Below are 14,120 nucleotides of genomic sequence, written 5' to 3'. Positions count from 1 at the left end.
AATCCAACCTGAGGATAATTCTCTACTTACTGACACATACAGGCTGAAGCTAGTACTGGACAGAACCGACACGGGAGAGACTGTGACATTTGATTTTACTGACTTAAAAAAAAAAAGTGTCAAGTATCACTTTTTAACAGCAGAAATTACTTTATTAAAAAAAAAAACTATTTGTACATTGACTCCATTTTATAAAACCATTAAATCAAAAATGGTCGGGTGGAAATGAAACCTGATAAACCACAAAACAAACAGAAGAAGAACTGGAACTGAAGTGAAACAGGAAGCGCATAAAGCACAAACTCTAAATGAGGCAATGTGGCGTTAATAACTGTATACTGAATATATAGAAAGAAAGCTTTTTTTTTATAAGGAACAAAATCCAAAACTACAAAAGACTAAAATACTTGGCAACGACCAAGTAATAAATGCTGGTGTGACAGCCTTCTGACTGACAGTTAATAGTTGATACACGTGACGACGAGCGGCTACAGACACACGATTATAAAATGTACACGGCCCTTTAACCGGCCAGCAAACACCATCAGAGTGCAAAAAAAAAAGTGGCTTTGTTAATTTATTCAAAAACTAAAAAAACGATCTCGTCTGCTTATTTAGATTCAAATGTTTTACTAAAACTTTAAAATGCTGGCAACAAATTAGCTCTGTTTTCATCCTATAACACTTGCCGTCTCCGAACTATGTTTGGAAAAAATTTGGAAAAAAATCTGTTTTACGGCCTCATTTAGTTTCGCTTCAGTTAGCATTTTGACATTTGTGCTGCATTCAAGTGTCAAAATAAATAGAAAATAAATTTGTGAATAACTTAAGTTCTTGTGAACGGCTTGTCATTCATTACATTTGAATAAACGCTGACAGGTTTACGCAATAAAATACAACACGTCGTCTTGGTAGCTTCCAAGTTGTTTCCATATTCAAAGTTAGAAAGGTCAAGAAAACATCGTTAGTTAGAAGTTAGAAGAACTAGATTCCATTTTGAAAAATCTGATGTTTTAAGCCTAGTAATTCACACCGTTTGAATAAATATTGTTTAATAATATTTAATGACGTCAACTGAACTGTGAAACCTTTCAGCTCATTGTGTTTTTTAAATTGTTTAGCTTTATTCATCACACTTCAGGCTAAGAGAAAAGCTGAAGCAGAAACAAATTGTGATATTATAATGTGTTGATATTGGATGTTAATATGTGGCTTTAAAGTATTGGTTGGGAAAGAAAGCTAAAGCCCTAACCGAAAAAAACAATTACATTTCATAAATTTAGTGGTTTGAATTTGTTTTTTTAGCTAAAACATAAAAGCGCACTGAAGTAACTAAGTGGTTTACATTGTTAGCTTTAAGCTAAAACACAAAAGCGCTACACTGAAGTACCTTTCAAATGGTTTACATTGTTAGCTTTAGCTTTTAGCTAAAACCTAAAAGCGCTACACTGAAGTACCTTTCAAATGGTTTACATTGTTAGCTTTAGCTTTTAGCTAAAACCTAAAAGCGCTACACTGAAGTATCTGTCAAGTGGTTTACATTGTTAGCTTTTAGCTGAAACATAAGAGCTACACTAAAGTAACATTGGTAGCTTTAGCTTTTAACTGAGACAGAAAATTAGGTTGAGGTTAATTCTGTGGTTCACATTAAATGCTATAGAACAATAGAACACAAACCATCGCTTACCACCACATAACAAACATACCATAATATTAACGGACTGTAGGCTAAGCTGCTAAGTACAATACAGCGGCATAAAATGAATACGTTTTTACAAATCCCTGAAGACACTAATGTAAATGAAGGAAGTTTAAAAATCTGTTAATACTGTTGAACAGATTGAAATTGTTATTAAGTAAAAAAAACACTGAAACATGTAAGTGTAACTGACATGTCATCCAGAAAGTAAGTAGGCCTACGGTATTATAAATCATTGTAAACTGATTATTTTGGGAGTAATTGAATTGATATGCTCCGGACCATTTCCCTACTTTCTCAGTTGTTGTTCTACTTTTCAGAGCACCTTAAATTTAAAACATTTTCGTTTTACTTTTACCCCTATGTGAAGCCAAAGAGAGATTTAGGTCTTTAAAATTAACATGCAAGTGATTTTCATCTGTGTTATGGTATTAACAGTCCCAACCTGAGAGGTATTCAGTTCGCAATGATGCATAAAACAAACAGCACTTTAGAAAATTCTCACATTGGCAAAGCTTTAAATAAGAATGGAAATGAAAGTGACTTCAATGATGAATCTATCCTCACAAATGCTGATAGAGTAGTCAATTCCCACTGTGTGATGTGAATGTCTTGAGCTGAAATCAAACCGAGCCTCAACAAGCTGATTGAACTTGAATGTAGAAAAGCTCCTTTCATAGCTCATGTTTCACATTAAAAACCTTCCAAGTAAAAGGAGGTATGTGCCCTTTGAGGACTTTTAATGTGAAGGATCTGTGCAGGAAGTTTTGCAGCTTAACAGGGATATAATTAAGAAAAAGGAAAAACACTTATGGACATTAAACAGGGAACAAATTCTCCTTTATACTGAATTCATCAAGTGTGAGGTTGTAGTAAAAGGCACCCTCCTCAAAATATTTACCCGGGTCTCTATTAGTCTATGCAGGCGATTAACAAGTAGCCCTAAGGATCACCGCAAAGCTAACCGTCCGGATCCTGTGACACTGTGGATCCCGGCAGGAAATCGGCAGTTGGTTGGCAGCCCGGATCAGGTGAGTGTGGCCCAAACTAAAATCAACAGCTATTTAAAGTCGTCACTGATGAACACAGTGAAACCATTCCAGTATCTGTGTGTGTGCGTGTGTGCATGTGTGTGAAAACGCAGCCGATTTGTAAAGCTGTTGCTATATCTCATGGCTGGTGGTTGGACTCCTGTTGAGGATCTTCATGTACTGGGTAAGGATGGCGTCGAAGGCCTCGTCTCTGTGGATCATCGCTCCGAACACCATGGGCTGAGAGCGGAGGGGAACCGAGGGTCATTGACTCAAGAACAATCATCAATCAATCAATCAATCTGTATTGATGAAGTCAGACAACACGTGCTGAACATACAGAGCTGAAAGAAAGCAGTGTGAAGGTGTCCCCTTTTTGTTTATTATGTTCTAACTCTCACCTTTTGTGTGGATGGCGTCGCGATGGAGATGCCCATCCCGGATCCAGGCAGCACGGACAAAACTTTGTACTGAGTGACAGGAGACAAACAGCATCAAGCAAACATATGGTCACCAATTGACGTCGTCAAATTAATTAAGAGAGAAAGATCTTCTGATTCTTTCTAGTTGTTAAAAGTAACAACAGATGATTTACTTTGGAGACAGAAGCCCTTAACTCTAATTCTACTCTAATAACTCTGAATTCCCTTAATTTCGTTGTGCATCAGCAATAACCAACAGTTTGTTTACTAACAATGACAGCGGTGTTCTTCACACTGCAGGTCTGGAATGTGCTTTACTTTCTCCTGACTGGTTGGTGAAATAGCTTGAATGAATAATAATACTATATTTAATAATCCTGCAGCCTCTGGGGAAGATTTTTCTCAAATGTTTTCCCCCTCATCTCCTTTATTAGTAGATTCCCAAATGTCTTTTTTAGATGCTCATAAAAGAAGCCTGAGGGCTAAAATAACAAAAACAAACAAAATAAATCCCAGAGGAAAAACATGGTTACACAATAAATAAACTGGGAATGATGTAGCGATAAACATAGATGAGTTCCACACAAAGGTGAGCACCTTCTGGATGTCGATGACGTCCAGCAGTTTTATGACTTTGTTCCTCTTGGAGGATCCGGATCTGGAGCTGGAGCTCTCGAAGCACAGATAACTGAGGAGACAAATCAGAGCTGCAGGGTTCAGCATGAATGAGTTCTTTATATGATGAGAGTGGAGGAGCTTTGACATCTTCGGACGAACTTTGGGCCACGGATCCCCGATTCAACTACTAGTACTTCTATCTATGGAGCCTCTATTTATGGGGCCTCCCAGACCGTAGATTTGATCGGCGACCGTGGCGCGTGGAGTAGAGCAGGTGTGCTGGTTCAAACCCCAAATTGCTCCATGTCCCATGTCAAAGTGTCCCTGAGCAATAAACCCAACCCCTAACTGTTACCCGGGCAAATGTAAAAATCCATAGGTTAAAAATGCAATGTAAGTCGCTTTGGATAAAAGCATCAGCTAAATGTAACGTACTCTTCGCCCTCGTCTCCCACTAAGCTCCTCGCATTGGAGGAGGTACATTGATAAAATCTCACAGCGAGCACATATCTTTCGCTCATTTTGACATATTCTAAACTCGCACGGACACGTCTCTGCCTCGCTTTGTCTAAACACGACCTGCCGGTGGACTCCCAACCCGAAACATTTATTTGGATGAACACGTGTGCTGAGGTGCGAGCCTCACTTCTCGGTGACGTAGAGGTACCCGTTGCGGATGTAGTCCGTCGGCGTCTTCCGGTCTCTGTTGATGAGGCAGCAGCGCCAGCCGCTCTCGCACACTGAGACGACACAGAAACAAGCATCAAGACAACAGGAAGCTTCTGGACATTCGGGGGGGGGCTGGGTTCTTTGACTCATTACATGGGTTTTAGTCACGTTTTAAAAAGGAAGGCACATGAGTGAATAAGTAATTCGGTAGAATTGACACCTGTCAGAGGACGCTCGCTCTCCGGCAGGCTGAAGACTTCGTGGAAAGCTCCTCTCTTGGTGCTGGAGTATCGTCCTCCGTCCTCGTCCCGGCTGACGCCCACAGGAGCTGCGGCGCCGAGGCTGCCTCGGCCGGCCGTTACAGTCACCTGGACAGGTGGACAGAAAGGGGGGGGGGGGGGGGTTACTGGATTAGGAACCCAGCAGCACTACGGTAGAATCCAGAGTACAAAAGGGTCAGAGAGCGAAGCGGCAGTCGAGAGTCGAGGACTCACCTGTCCAGATGTCAACACAGATGTTTGGGATTAGAGATTCCACTTTGTGTCTTTTGGTAACACATACTGATTCTGAGAGTCTTACAAGTAGTGGAACTAAACTGAACAAACATGGCGCTAGAGGAAAGAACCAACAATCATTCAGAAATACTGCGATTTAACCTATAGAAAAAAGGTACAGAAATCCTGGTTTAAACCTTGTTAGAAAGTCAGAAAAGTCTTATGGTTAAATGTTTGTTGCATTTGCTTCAAACAATTGTAAAGTGAAACCTGAAGCAGAAATGCACAAATTGAAAATTGAGCTAAGAACAAAAACCTTGAGAAGAAGTTCGTAAAAAACAGCATAAAAGCGTATTAATTCAAGTAGGATCTGATCCAACATTCGTCCCACAGGAGGCGCTACAGGAAAGGTTGGACTATTACTGTGATAACAACAGCTGATTGGATACAATCAGGGATGCAAGTATACATTCTACATATCTAATTAACACACACACAAAACACCCCCACCCTACCTGTTCACACTCAGACAGCTGAGAGAAAGAGAAAAAACAACAGAACTGAAACGCAAACCATAGATCACCCAGTGGGACCGGTTTATTACCAGGTGTCACCTGAGCCCTCGGGGGGTTCTGGGGGGGGGGGGGGGGGGGGGGGGTTCAGAGAGTTGGGACTGACCCGTCTGCTTAACGTGGTGCCGCCGCGCTCCTTCAGCTGCAGGTCGGTGGGCAGGTGGGTCCAGATGATGTAAGGCGTGTCGAAGCGCTGCCTCAGCTTGGGGCAACTCTTAAAGATGAAGTCGATGATGAAGAACTTTATACCTGCGTACACACCTGAGGAGGAGGAGGACGCTAGTCACAAATTGAATGACATATTTGTGTTATCGTGGTACAAAACCTATTCGTACCTATGATGAATCCCAGCAGTTTGAACGGCAGCAGGCAGGAGGAGATGAAGGCCAGCCACAGACCAACGTACAGCTTCTGAGTCAACTCTGGCTGCACCCACATGAACAGACTGCGCACACGCGCAGACACACGCGCGCGCACACACACACACACACACACACACACACACACACACACACACACACACACACACACACACACACACACACACACACACACACACACACACACACACACACACACACACACGTTATCAAAGTCCTCTGGATGGACCATGAACTCACCTGAAACAAAGTGTGCGCAGAAAAACTCACTTCTTTATTTTCTCCAGGATGTTTGCCATCTTCCCAAACAGATTCTGCATGATGCAAACAAACAAACAACATTGTTTAATCGGCCTGTAGGTCCGACACGGCGACTCACAGCCTCTGGGCTTCTCAGTCACGTCTCACCTGAGCTTTCTGAGCAACGTCCAGAACCAGCGTGAACTTCTCAGACACTGTGAGGTCTTCCTTGGGAGGCTCCTGTGAAGCGGGGCAGACCTGTCAATCACCTGTCAGGTATCTTTTTTTTGATCGTATGATTATTATAAATCTTGCTATATTCTAAAGACCACTGAACATATATTCTTTTTATATATATTAAGTTTTTATTTCTCCTGTCTAATTAGTCCTTATGTGGGCGAGTCCAAACTGTTTGACTGACATCTTGTTTCACATATTTAAGTCGGAGCAAACAAACACCTGGGCAGCTGTGCAGAACCACTAACTTACAAATGAACTTGTAAATAAACGTGTACATTTAAATCAGTGAAGTAAAAAGTACAGTATTTGCCTCTGATATGTGGTAAAGTTAAGTTACACGATATAGAAATACTTAAATGTACTATATAAAAGGTACCAACATATTGTACTGTAAGTAGTAAAACTTAGTTTTAAGATAAAATTAGAAAGATTTAAAACAAGAGTAAAGAAGTTTTCTCACCACTGGCTCTGACACTTCAGGTACGATGCTCCACTGGATCCTCCAGCCTCTGAGAGCAATGCATCATGGGAACACACAGGTAAAATACATGACAGTATTGCTCACTCACGACATATCTATATATTCAAGTGTAAACTTTCACCGGAGCTTCACCGGAAGAAGGATGTTGATGTGTGGAGAGCGCGGATCACAGTGTGTGTGCGCGAGTGTGCGTGTGTGTGTGTGTGTGTGCCCGCCTAAGGGGGCGGGGCTTGGACTGACCTGGCAATGAGACAATTCAAGGAGAGGCGCAGGATGGCGAGAAACAGGAACATCGGGACGGCCCAGCCGTGCCACGCCGCATACATGTAGACCTGTGCAGAACACACAAAACAAAATTACATTCTTTGTCCGATGAAGCAGACAACCCTGCGGTTTTCTTCCCAAACAATACAAACATTATGCCGTTGTATGATCATCATACAATTAACATTCTAGTTTCTTTGTCACGTGTGTGCGTGCGTGTTGGACTCACAATGAAGGCGATGGCCGACGTGTAGACGGAGTTCCAGCTGGATAAGGCAGTAAGGTTCCTCTTGAAATTGGTCAGAGGTTTGAATCCTCGCTCTGGAAACAACGGACCAATCACACAGATCGAGAATTCATCGCGACAGAAGCGCATCCTCCCCCCTACCACCCAAACGCCTTTCCTTTAAGGTACAATTGGTGAAGAAAAACTCACTGAGGCGTCTCATGTTTTCAGTCAACCTGCGGAGCAGAAACGCACAGACTTTAGCTTGAACACAATACAAACGGCTGTGTTAAAAGCTGCGGAGGGGGGGGGGGCCTTCGTCACCTCTTGGCGCTTAGCGGCTCCTCCGTGTCCACCGTCTGCTCTTCCGGCTGGAAGCGGAAGTCCTCGATGTAAACGCCGCAGCGCTCATAGAGCCACTTCAGGAAGCTGTCGCTCAATGTGTCCTTCTGCTTGTCTGAGGATGGGAGAGGAGCTGTTAGCACGTTAGCGCTCTTATCCAAGTTTATACACGGAGGTCTGGAACCACCCAAAACACAGAAATAAAACACAAACTATATTGAAATAAATTCCACTGTGGATGTTACTCTGGTGGAGGAAGTATTTAGATCCTTTACGTTAGAAAATGTACTAATACTGTGTTACTATTGAAGGTCCGGCATCTAGAATGTTAATTTAGTTACATTAATTAATTACCTATTAAAAAGCTTAGGAAAGATCACCTGTGCTGGTGGAGGACGGTGCAGGAGGGGGCGGGGCTTTACGCGTCTCAGAAGGCGAGTCTTCAAGTCTGAGAAGCGATAGAGGACCACGTCAGAACAACGTCCCCAAACAAGCTCAACTAATAAAGTTTGTTTGAACGAAACAAAGACCTGGGCTTCACCACGTCGCCGATCTTCTGCTCCAGCTCGGCGCACTTGCTGCGCTCCCTCTCCAGCTCCTGCCGCAGGGCGTCCACGTTGGACTCCTCTCTGAGCTTCCGCAGCTCCTCCTCTGAAACACAGGCGGAGGCCAGTGAGCAGCTCCGCCCACGGCTCTCTCTCCTCGTCTGCTGGGTGATGTCTGCGCCCCGATCCCGGTGGCCCCCTTTACCCCTGAGCCCTGAACCCTAAGGCTTGAACCCTCAGGGTCTTTCTGTCTGTCTTTCAGTCTGTGAGGGCTTGCAAAGGTGTAACAAGAAATAACGCTCCATCTAGTCGAGTAAAAGCACAATTATCATCAAAATCATCAAATTGTTAAATAAATAAATGCCAGGAATGTAAACGTTGGAAAGTGTCACAAAAATAAGAGAGTGTGTGTGTGTGTGTGTGTTAAATAAAGGTGAGGGACAGATATTGACGGATTACACAGCATGCTAGTGTGCTGTTTGACAGATAAAGACACTTCATTTTACTACAGAAGCCATTTGGGCTCTGATTGGTCGGACGGATTCTAAGGGGTTGTATTCAAAATACAATCTCAGAATTGAATGCACTGAAGATGAGGAAAAGGTAGAGAAACCGTTTCATCGGCGTCTGTCCGCAGCGACTCGACAATGGAACAATTCTAAGGATGGTTTCCCCAATCAGATGAACACAAACACGCGGTGAGTCTCCAGCATCAAATACTCACGCAGGAAGTGTTTCTCCAACAGAGCGATTTCTAGGTGACCTTTCACCTCATTGAGATCCGTCCTCGAGTCGTCTTGGAGACCCCCAGAAAACGTCGCCGGACCGGCCTGGGCAGAGAGCACACACAGAGAAACGTTAAACAGCAATAATAATAAACTAGTATCCCATTAATCATCTCACGACCCTTCTGGCCGACCGTTTGGAAGGGCTCGAACCACAGGTTGGGAACCACTAAACTAGCTTAGTGAATATAAAGCAGCTAAAACGAGCTCCACTGGGCAGATTCAACAGTGACCTGCTGCTCCAACGTCAGGAGGACGCATTTATCTGCCGTTCCCACCAGAACACATGACAGAATCCAGCTGCACATAAATAACAAATCTGCCTTGTCAGCGTTGTTGCTTGTGTGTTTTCCTCGCACGTACCGGCGCTTCACCCTGCTGCTCTGACTCCGCCTCCCTCAGCTCCTCCGCCTCCCTGGCGGCGAGTCGCGGTTTGATCACGACCTCCTCGGTGCATTCCGTGTCGGACGTATTGGGCGAATCGGCCAGATCCAGGAACTCGTCCCGCCTCTGGCCCCGGAACCGGATCCGGTCCAGGTGCTTCCGCATGGTGGCGGGGTGCAGGGTGAGGGGGGGTGGGGCGTGGAGCCGGTCTCTATCTGAACATGACCCTCAGCCGCCCTGCAGAGGCGACACAGAGGAAGGAGGAACAATGAGAAAAGGTCCAATCTTCTAGCTTGTTAAAGGTGGAGATCCCCAGACTGGTTATTCACATTAAGAAAAAAATATTTTGTCTGAGATTAAATGTGACAATGTGCGAATGAGGCATTATCTAATTCTAACTTTTGGTGAAACAGCAGTAAAATAAATGTGTATTTTTTTCTAAATTAAGTCTTCCACTGGTTGCCTGGCAACTGCTCCACCATTCCAGCATGGCCGCCGTAAATTGACAATTTCATTTCAGTCTAAAAATGTATTAAACAAACAATTTAATGTTTTATGAGCAGCTTTAGGGGTGTGTTTTATTGCCTCTGTCATTATCATCTCATTCGATTATATATTATATTACCTTCAGCCGTCATTATGCTAAGCTAAGCTAACCGGCTGCTAGCCTTATGGAAGACATCGTGCATGTGCTCGTTACCGTGCAATAATCTATACGCACGTCAGAGTTTAAATCACGCCACCTTCTACCAACTGTGTGGACATCAGGACCGACCGGTCCGACGGCTTCTGCTCCGCCCGCGAGACACTTATTGTTGGGCGGTCTGCTGTCATAGCAACAGGGTTGAACAACATCATTTTAAAGTTATTTTAAAGCCACTGACAGAGAGAAGAGGCAAATAGATCCTGTAATTAAGTCAAAATGAAATTTTTTTGAATGGGCAAAATGTGTGAAAATAAAAATCAATTGTCTTACAATTCTCTTGTGTTATACTTATGTATGTATGTACGCATGTACAATGCATTTATATACATAATATTAACTCGATGATATCCGGTTAGTTTAATCTACATGAATGGATCATATTCTATGAGATCATAATGTCTTTGGTGGTGTCTCTTCAAAGAGTTTATTTATCTGACGAAGGAAGATTGTGTTTTCTCCAAACAAAAGAATACTTCGTCCTTCAGATCCTCACAGACAACCAACAAATCTCGACATACGTGGCTTTACTTGGACTGAAAAACTGTAAAGTGAATAAAGACTCAAATAAAGTAGCGCTACCGTGAGGTCTCCTTCGGACCCACCGTGGAGGACCGAGGTGTCGAGGGAACAAGGCGAGGAGGCAAGGTAAGAGAGGAAGGGTGTATCACCGTGAACTGAAGCCGAGGCAAACTTTCCCTCCTTCTGTTCTTTCCAACGGTGCGGACCGATTCCCAAACCCGCTCCAAACCGGAGCCCGCTCCTCTCAGCCCCGCTGCAGACCACCTCCCGTCTCTATCCGGGGTCCTCAGTCCAGCTGCGCAGGTCTTTAGGGGGTAAAAAATCAGCTAAATTAAAGGACGAAGCGATCCGTCTGTGCCTACCTGTCAAAATAATCTCTGCTGTGGGCGGGGTCGCCGGCGGCAAACAAACACGGAAGTGACGCCATCACGTTGCGCTCTCAAAGAGAACGTCCGAGGGGGACTCAGGCGGAACCTTTGTGGCCGGAACCTTGAGTAGGGGCGCTTCTCTGTTTCCGGTGGCACTGTTAAGAACTTATTTTAACAGCCCGTCCAGCGGGAGTGACTGCGTTAAGACGTGTTGATGGATTCAGATATCAAGACTCTTCATATACTGCATTGTTTCAGCTAAGAGGTGGAAATGGTCTCCACGGTCCAGAACACCGACGTGAAACAGGTAACACTCACCTGAGCAGGGTGTTCTTTCTACGGACTGTCTCCTCGTCAAAGACGGTTCACACAACTCGCGGAACTACTAATCCTGCTCTGGCTAATATCAAATAGAACACGCTGTTTTTTGTGCCATTTGTCAGGTTCTCCCTCCATACTACATTTAAATAACCACCTATTTTATTGTTTATTGACTTCCTCATTTTCTTTTAAAACATCGCGTAAATCGTATACCTCGACGCCTCGGGGTTTACTGGCAATTTCAGCTGATACGTGAGTTAAAATTTGTACTGTTTTAGCTTTAAAACATCCCTCCGAGTGGTAGAAACCCAATTCTAAAGTTTAAAACATAGGCCCAATCCCATTGTCTCCTCTGACCCCTCAGGGACATATCTGACATCACCTGCTCAGTGGTTGAAGGCTTTAAATGGTGAATATGAACGGAATGGCACTTTTCTCCCACATGTCACGTCACCATGACAACGTCCAAAAATAGTATTTACAATTGAGAGTCTATTGAATACTTTTTACTCTGACGTGAAACTCTTTCAGGCTCTTTTACTGCTTGTCGACAAAATGTAATATTTGGGTGGGATTGGGCTGTAGTCCCGTGAAGCGGGTTACCGGTACGAATTGGAAAAAAACTGTTCATAAAAGTAGAAGTAATTATGTAGGTTAATGCAGGTTTTGTGTCCCCACTGCAGAAAGATGCTGATCGTGCACTTGTTGTCGCGGTAACGACTCGCGCGGTGTTTGATGCCGCAGCTGGTGATGTGTACGGAATGGGCGTGGCTTTCCCGTTGCTGCAGGTCAGAATCGAAAAAAACATTTTAAACTCTTCACTGCGGTTGTTACGTGTAGACAATGAGAATAATATAGAATTGCACCAGATGGGAGCTCTAAAGGAACCTTTTTCATTTGGTTGCTAAATCAGTCGCTGCAGAAAGTGAACGAACGTCTGCTGGAGAAGAATCCCGCTGAGTCGCTGCTGTTTGATGTCGTCCTGATCGCCACCGACAGCCAGCAGCAGAGCTCCCGCATCATCAGCAGCACCAGTCATTACGGTAATTCAACCTTCATTCATTATAGGCAGCATCAGTCATTACGGTAGTTTAACCTTCATCATTATAGGCAGCACCAGTCATTACTGTAATTAAACAACCTCAGCAGCAGCACCAGATATGAAGATAATCTGATTTGCACCATCATTTCTAGAGATTACCGTAATCTAACTTTAACCGTCGTCGTGATCACCAGATTATGCCATTCTAACTTTTAACCATCAGCGACGGGTCGCACCCAGCAGCTGATCAGGGTTTTGTTGAGGACTTTCTTTCTTGATGTCGTCGTCGCTCTGTTTTCAGGTCTTGAAGTCGGCCGGTTCTGCTTTTCCAGCCGGGAGGATTTGGTCGAGACTTTAGTGGTAAATAACGTGCAGCTTTTCCTCTCGACGGACAGAGACGAGGCGCTGCAGGTGTCACAGAAAGGTCGGTAGTTTTCTTTTCCTCTTTTAGTTGAACTTGCTAACCACAGTTACAACCTTTTTAGCAATAAATCTCAAAGCCAGCTTTTGTCAATGTAATTAGTACATTGTATAGTTCTACATGGTTTTGTTGTTAAAACGCGGCCCTCGTTAACTTCAATTCACGGAGTGAGTGATTCCTGTAGAAATGTATTCCTTTAGTGCTGAAAGCCTTTTCATCCGTACAGTGGTCGTGATGTATGAATGTTGTTGGTCCAGGTGTTCTCTCGGCGCTGCTCGGCCGGCAGGAAGCTCCGTCAGAGTCGCTCCGAGTGATGTTGTGCGGGGACGCCATCGTCCGTCCTGACTGCGACCCGGTGCCGGCAAGCCGAGGGGCCGCTCAGGTACTCACGGCGGCATTATGTCACAATGTCATCTTGGCTCACACAGCTGTGGGGTGGTTTTAAGCGTAGTTGGCGTTCCGGCTCCGCAGAGTTTCTCAGCACGGCTCGGCGAGATGCGGGGGCGGTTCGGCGTGTCGGGCAGCCCCCTCAGCATCGTCCTGGTGACGTCCAGCGGCGGCAGCAAGAGCTGCGGCGTGGCCCTGCAGACGCTGAGGTCCCGCGGCCTGAGCGTGGACGAGGCGTACTGTCTGGCCGGGGCCCCGCGGGGCCCCATCCTGTCGCTGCTGCGACCTCACTTCCTGCTGGGCGACGGCGTCATTGACCTGGAAGACTGATGACATCATGAGAGGTCGTGCGGGGGGGTGCGGTCACATGGCCTCACAAAAGCTCCACTGTGTCTTTGAAACAAGTCGCCAAACTGTCAGAATGAACCGAAGTTCAGGAATGGTTTCAGCTCGTTGAGCCAATCCGGTGACAACTGATGTACAGCTAAGCCCCGCCCACCACCAAAATTTCAACCACAAGCTTGGACACTGGCACAGAGTAGTGGTTTGTATATCTTGTGTGATGACTCTTTGTTTTGTTTTTTCATTTCAGCTCCCTTAATCAGATGTTATCAGTAAACCTGGGTGATTTAAAAAAAAAACGGCTTTGCACTGTAATTAACTCCATTATTTCTTTAAATCTGTTATTGATGAGAAATGTAATGCTACTAAACTCGTTGTGTTGGACTTTTGAGTCTTAATGCTCCAGTTTGTAAATGTGGAAACGTTCTGTTACTTTGCCTGTTGGATGTTAGCGCTGCCAAAGTCCTGAAATGGGATATTTGTATTAAAATGTACAAATCTCAAAAAGTTGTGGTGTTTACAAAGGTTAAGCAGATAGAAGCACGGAACACCTGTCAGTATAAACAGAGTTTAAGACAAACAACTGGATTTTTGGCCTTTTAAGAAGGTTCAAAGGTCCTTG

At 44.4% G+C, this 14,120-nt stretch overlaps 2 protein-coding genes across 4 annotated transcripts; one reads left to right on the top strand and one right to left on the bottom strand.

The window, feature by feature from the left end:
* Nucleotides 1–130: 130 nt before the first annotated feature.
* On the bottom strand, nucleotides 131–11,051 carry LOC120809247 (GRAM domain-containing protein 4). 3 transcript variants are annotated; one of them, XM_040162923.2, is made up of 19 exons: nucleotides 10,701–11,051; nucleotides 9,372–9,629; nucleotides 8,948–9,053; nucleotides 8,209–8,329; nucleotides 8,059–8,126; nucleotides 7,661–7,793; nucleotides 7,547–7,572; nucleotides 7,340–7,431; nucleotides 7,087–7,178; nucleotides 6,826–6,874; nucleotides 6,294–6,365; nucleotides 6,156–6,199; nucleotides 5,841–5,950; nucleotides 5,612–5,766; nucleotides 4,660–4,807; nucleotides 4,417–4,510; nucleotides 3,750–3,840; nucleotides 3,132–3,200; nucleotides 131–2,970 (listed from the first exon to the last, which is right to left on the bottom strand). In XM_040162923.2, exons 2-19 carry the CDS (start codon nucleotides 9,555–9,557, stop codon nucleotides 2,863–2,865), a joined length of 1,764 nt encoding a protein of 587 aa, XP_040018857.1. In that variant the 5' UTR covers nucleotides 9,558–9,629; nucleotides 10,701–11,051; the 3' UTR covers nucleotides 131–2,862. The 3 variants fall into 3 exon arrangements, with proteins under 3 accessions (XP_040018857.1, XP_040018855.1, XP_040018856.1); XM_040162921.2 differs by having other exon boundaries at nucleotides 10,678–11,035; XM_040162922.2 differs by having other exon boundaries at nucleotides 10,767–11,020.
* On the top strand, nucleotides 11,051–14,005 carry LOC120809249 (cytosolic 5'-nucleotidase 1A). The gene is made up of 6 exons (XM_040162925.2): nucleotides 11,051–11,292; nucleotides 11,990–12,094; nucleotides 12,220–12,349; nucleotides 12,650–12,772; nucleotides 13,027–13,151; nucleotides 13,241–14,005. The coding sequence occupies exons 1-6, from the start codon at nucleotides 11,257–11,259 to the stop codon at nucleotides 13,484–13,486; spliced, it is 765 nt and encodes a 254-aa protein (XP_040018859.2). The 5' UTR covers nucleotides 11,051–11,256; the 3' UTR covers nucleotides 13,487–14,005.
* Nucleotides 14,006–14,120: the final 115 nt, after the last annotated feature.

Source organism: Gasterosteus aculeatus, chromosome X, assembly GCF_964276395.1.
Source record: "Gasterosteus aculeatus chromosome X, fGasAcu3.hap1.1, whole genome shotgun sequence".
In the NCBI taxonomy this organism is placed as follows: Eukaryota; Metazoa; Chordata; class Actinopteri; order Perciformes; family Gasterosteidae; genus Gasterosteus; species Gasterosteus aculeatus.
This window is presented reverse-complemented; position numbering and strand designations above follow the sequence as displayed.

Excerpts from the sequence above, each read along its gene's own strand:
- LOC120809247 (XM_040162923.2), bottom strand. The coding sequence starts at position 9,557 with ATGCGGAAGCACCTGGACCGGATCCGGTTCCGGGGCCAGAGGCGGGAC. Across the intron at positions 6,875-7,086 it reads TTGAATTGTCTCATTGCCAG|AGGCTGGAGGATCCAGTGGA; the intron begins GTCAGTCCAAGC and ends CATTGCTCTCAG. Across the intron at positions 6,366-6,825 it reads CTGAAGTGTCAGAGCCAGTG|GAGCCTCCCAAGGAAGACCT; the intron begins GTGAGAAAACTT and ends CCCGCTTCACAG.
- LOC120809249 (XM_040162925.2), top strand. The coding sequence starts at position 11,257 with ATGGTCTCCACGGTCCAGAACACCGACGTGAAACAG. Across the intron at positions 12,773-13,026 it reads GCTGCAGGTGTCACAGAAAG|GTGTTCTCTCGGCGCTGCTC; the intron begins GTCGGTAGTTTT and ends TTGTTGGTCCAG. Across the intron at positions 13,152-13,240 it reads CAAGCCGAGGGGCCGCTCAG|AGTTTCTCAGCACGGCTCGG; the intron begins GTACTCACGGCG and ends CCGGCTCCGCAG.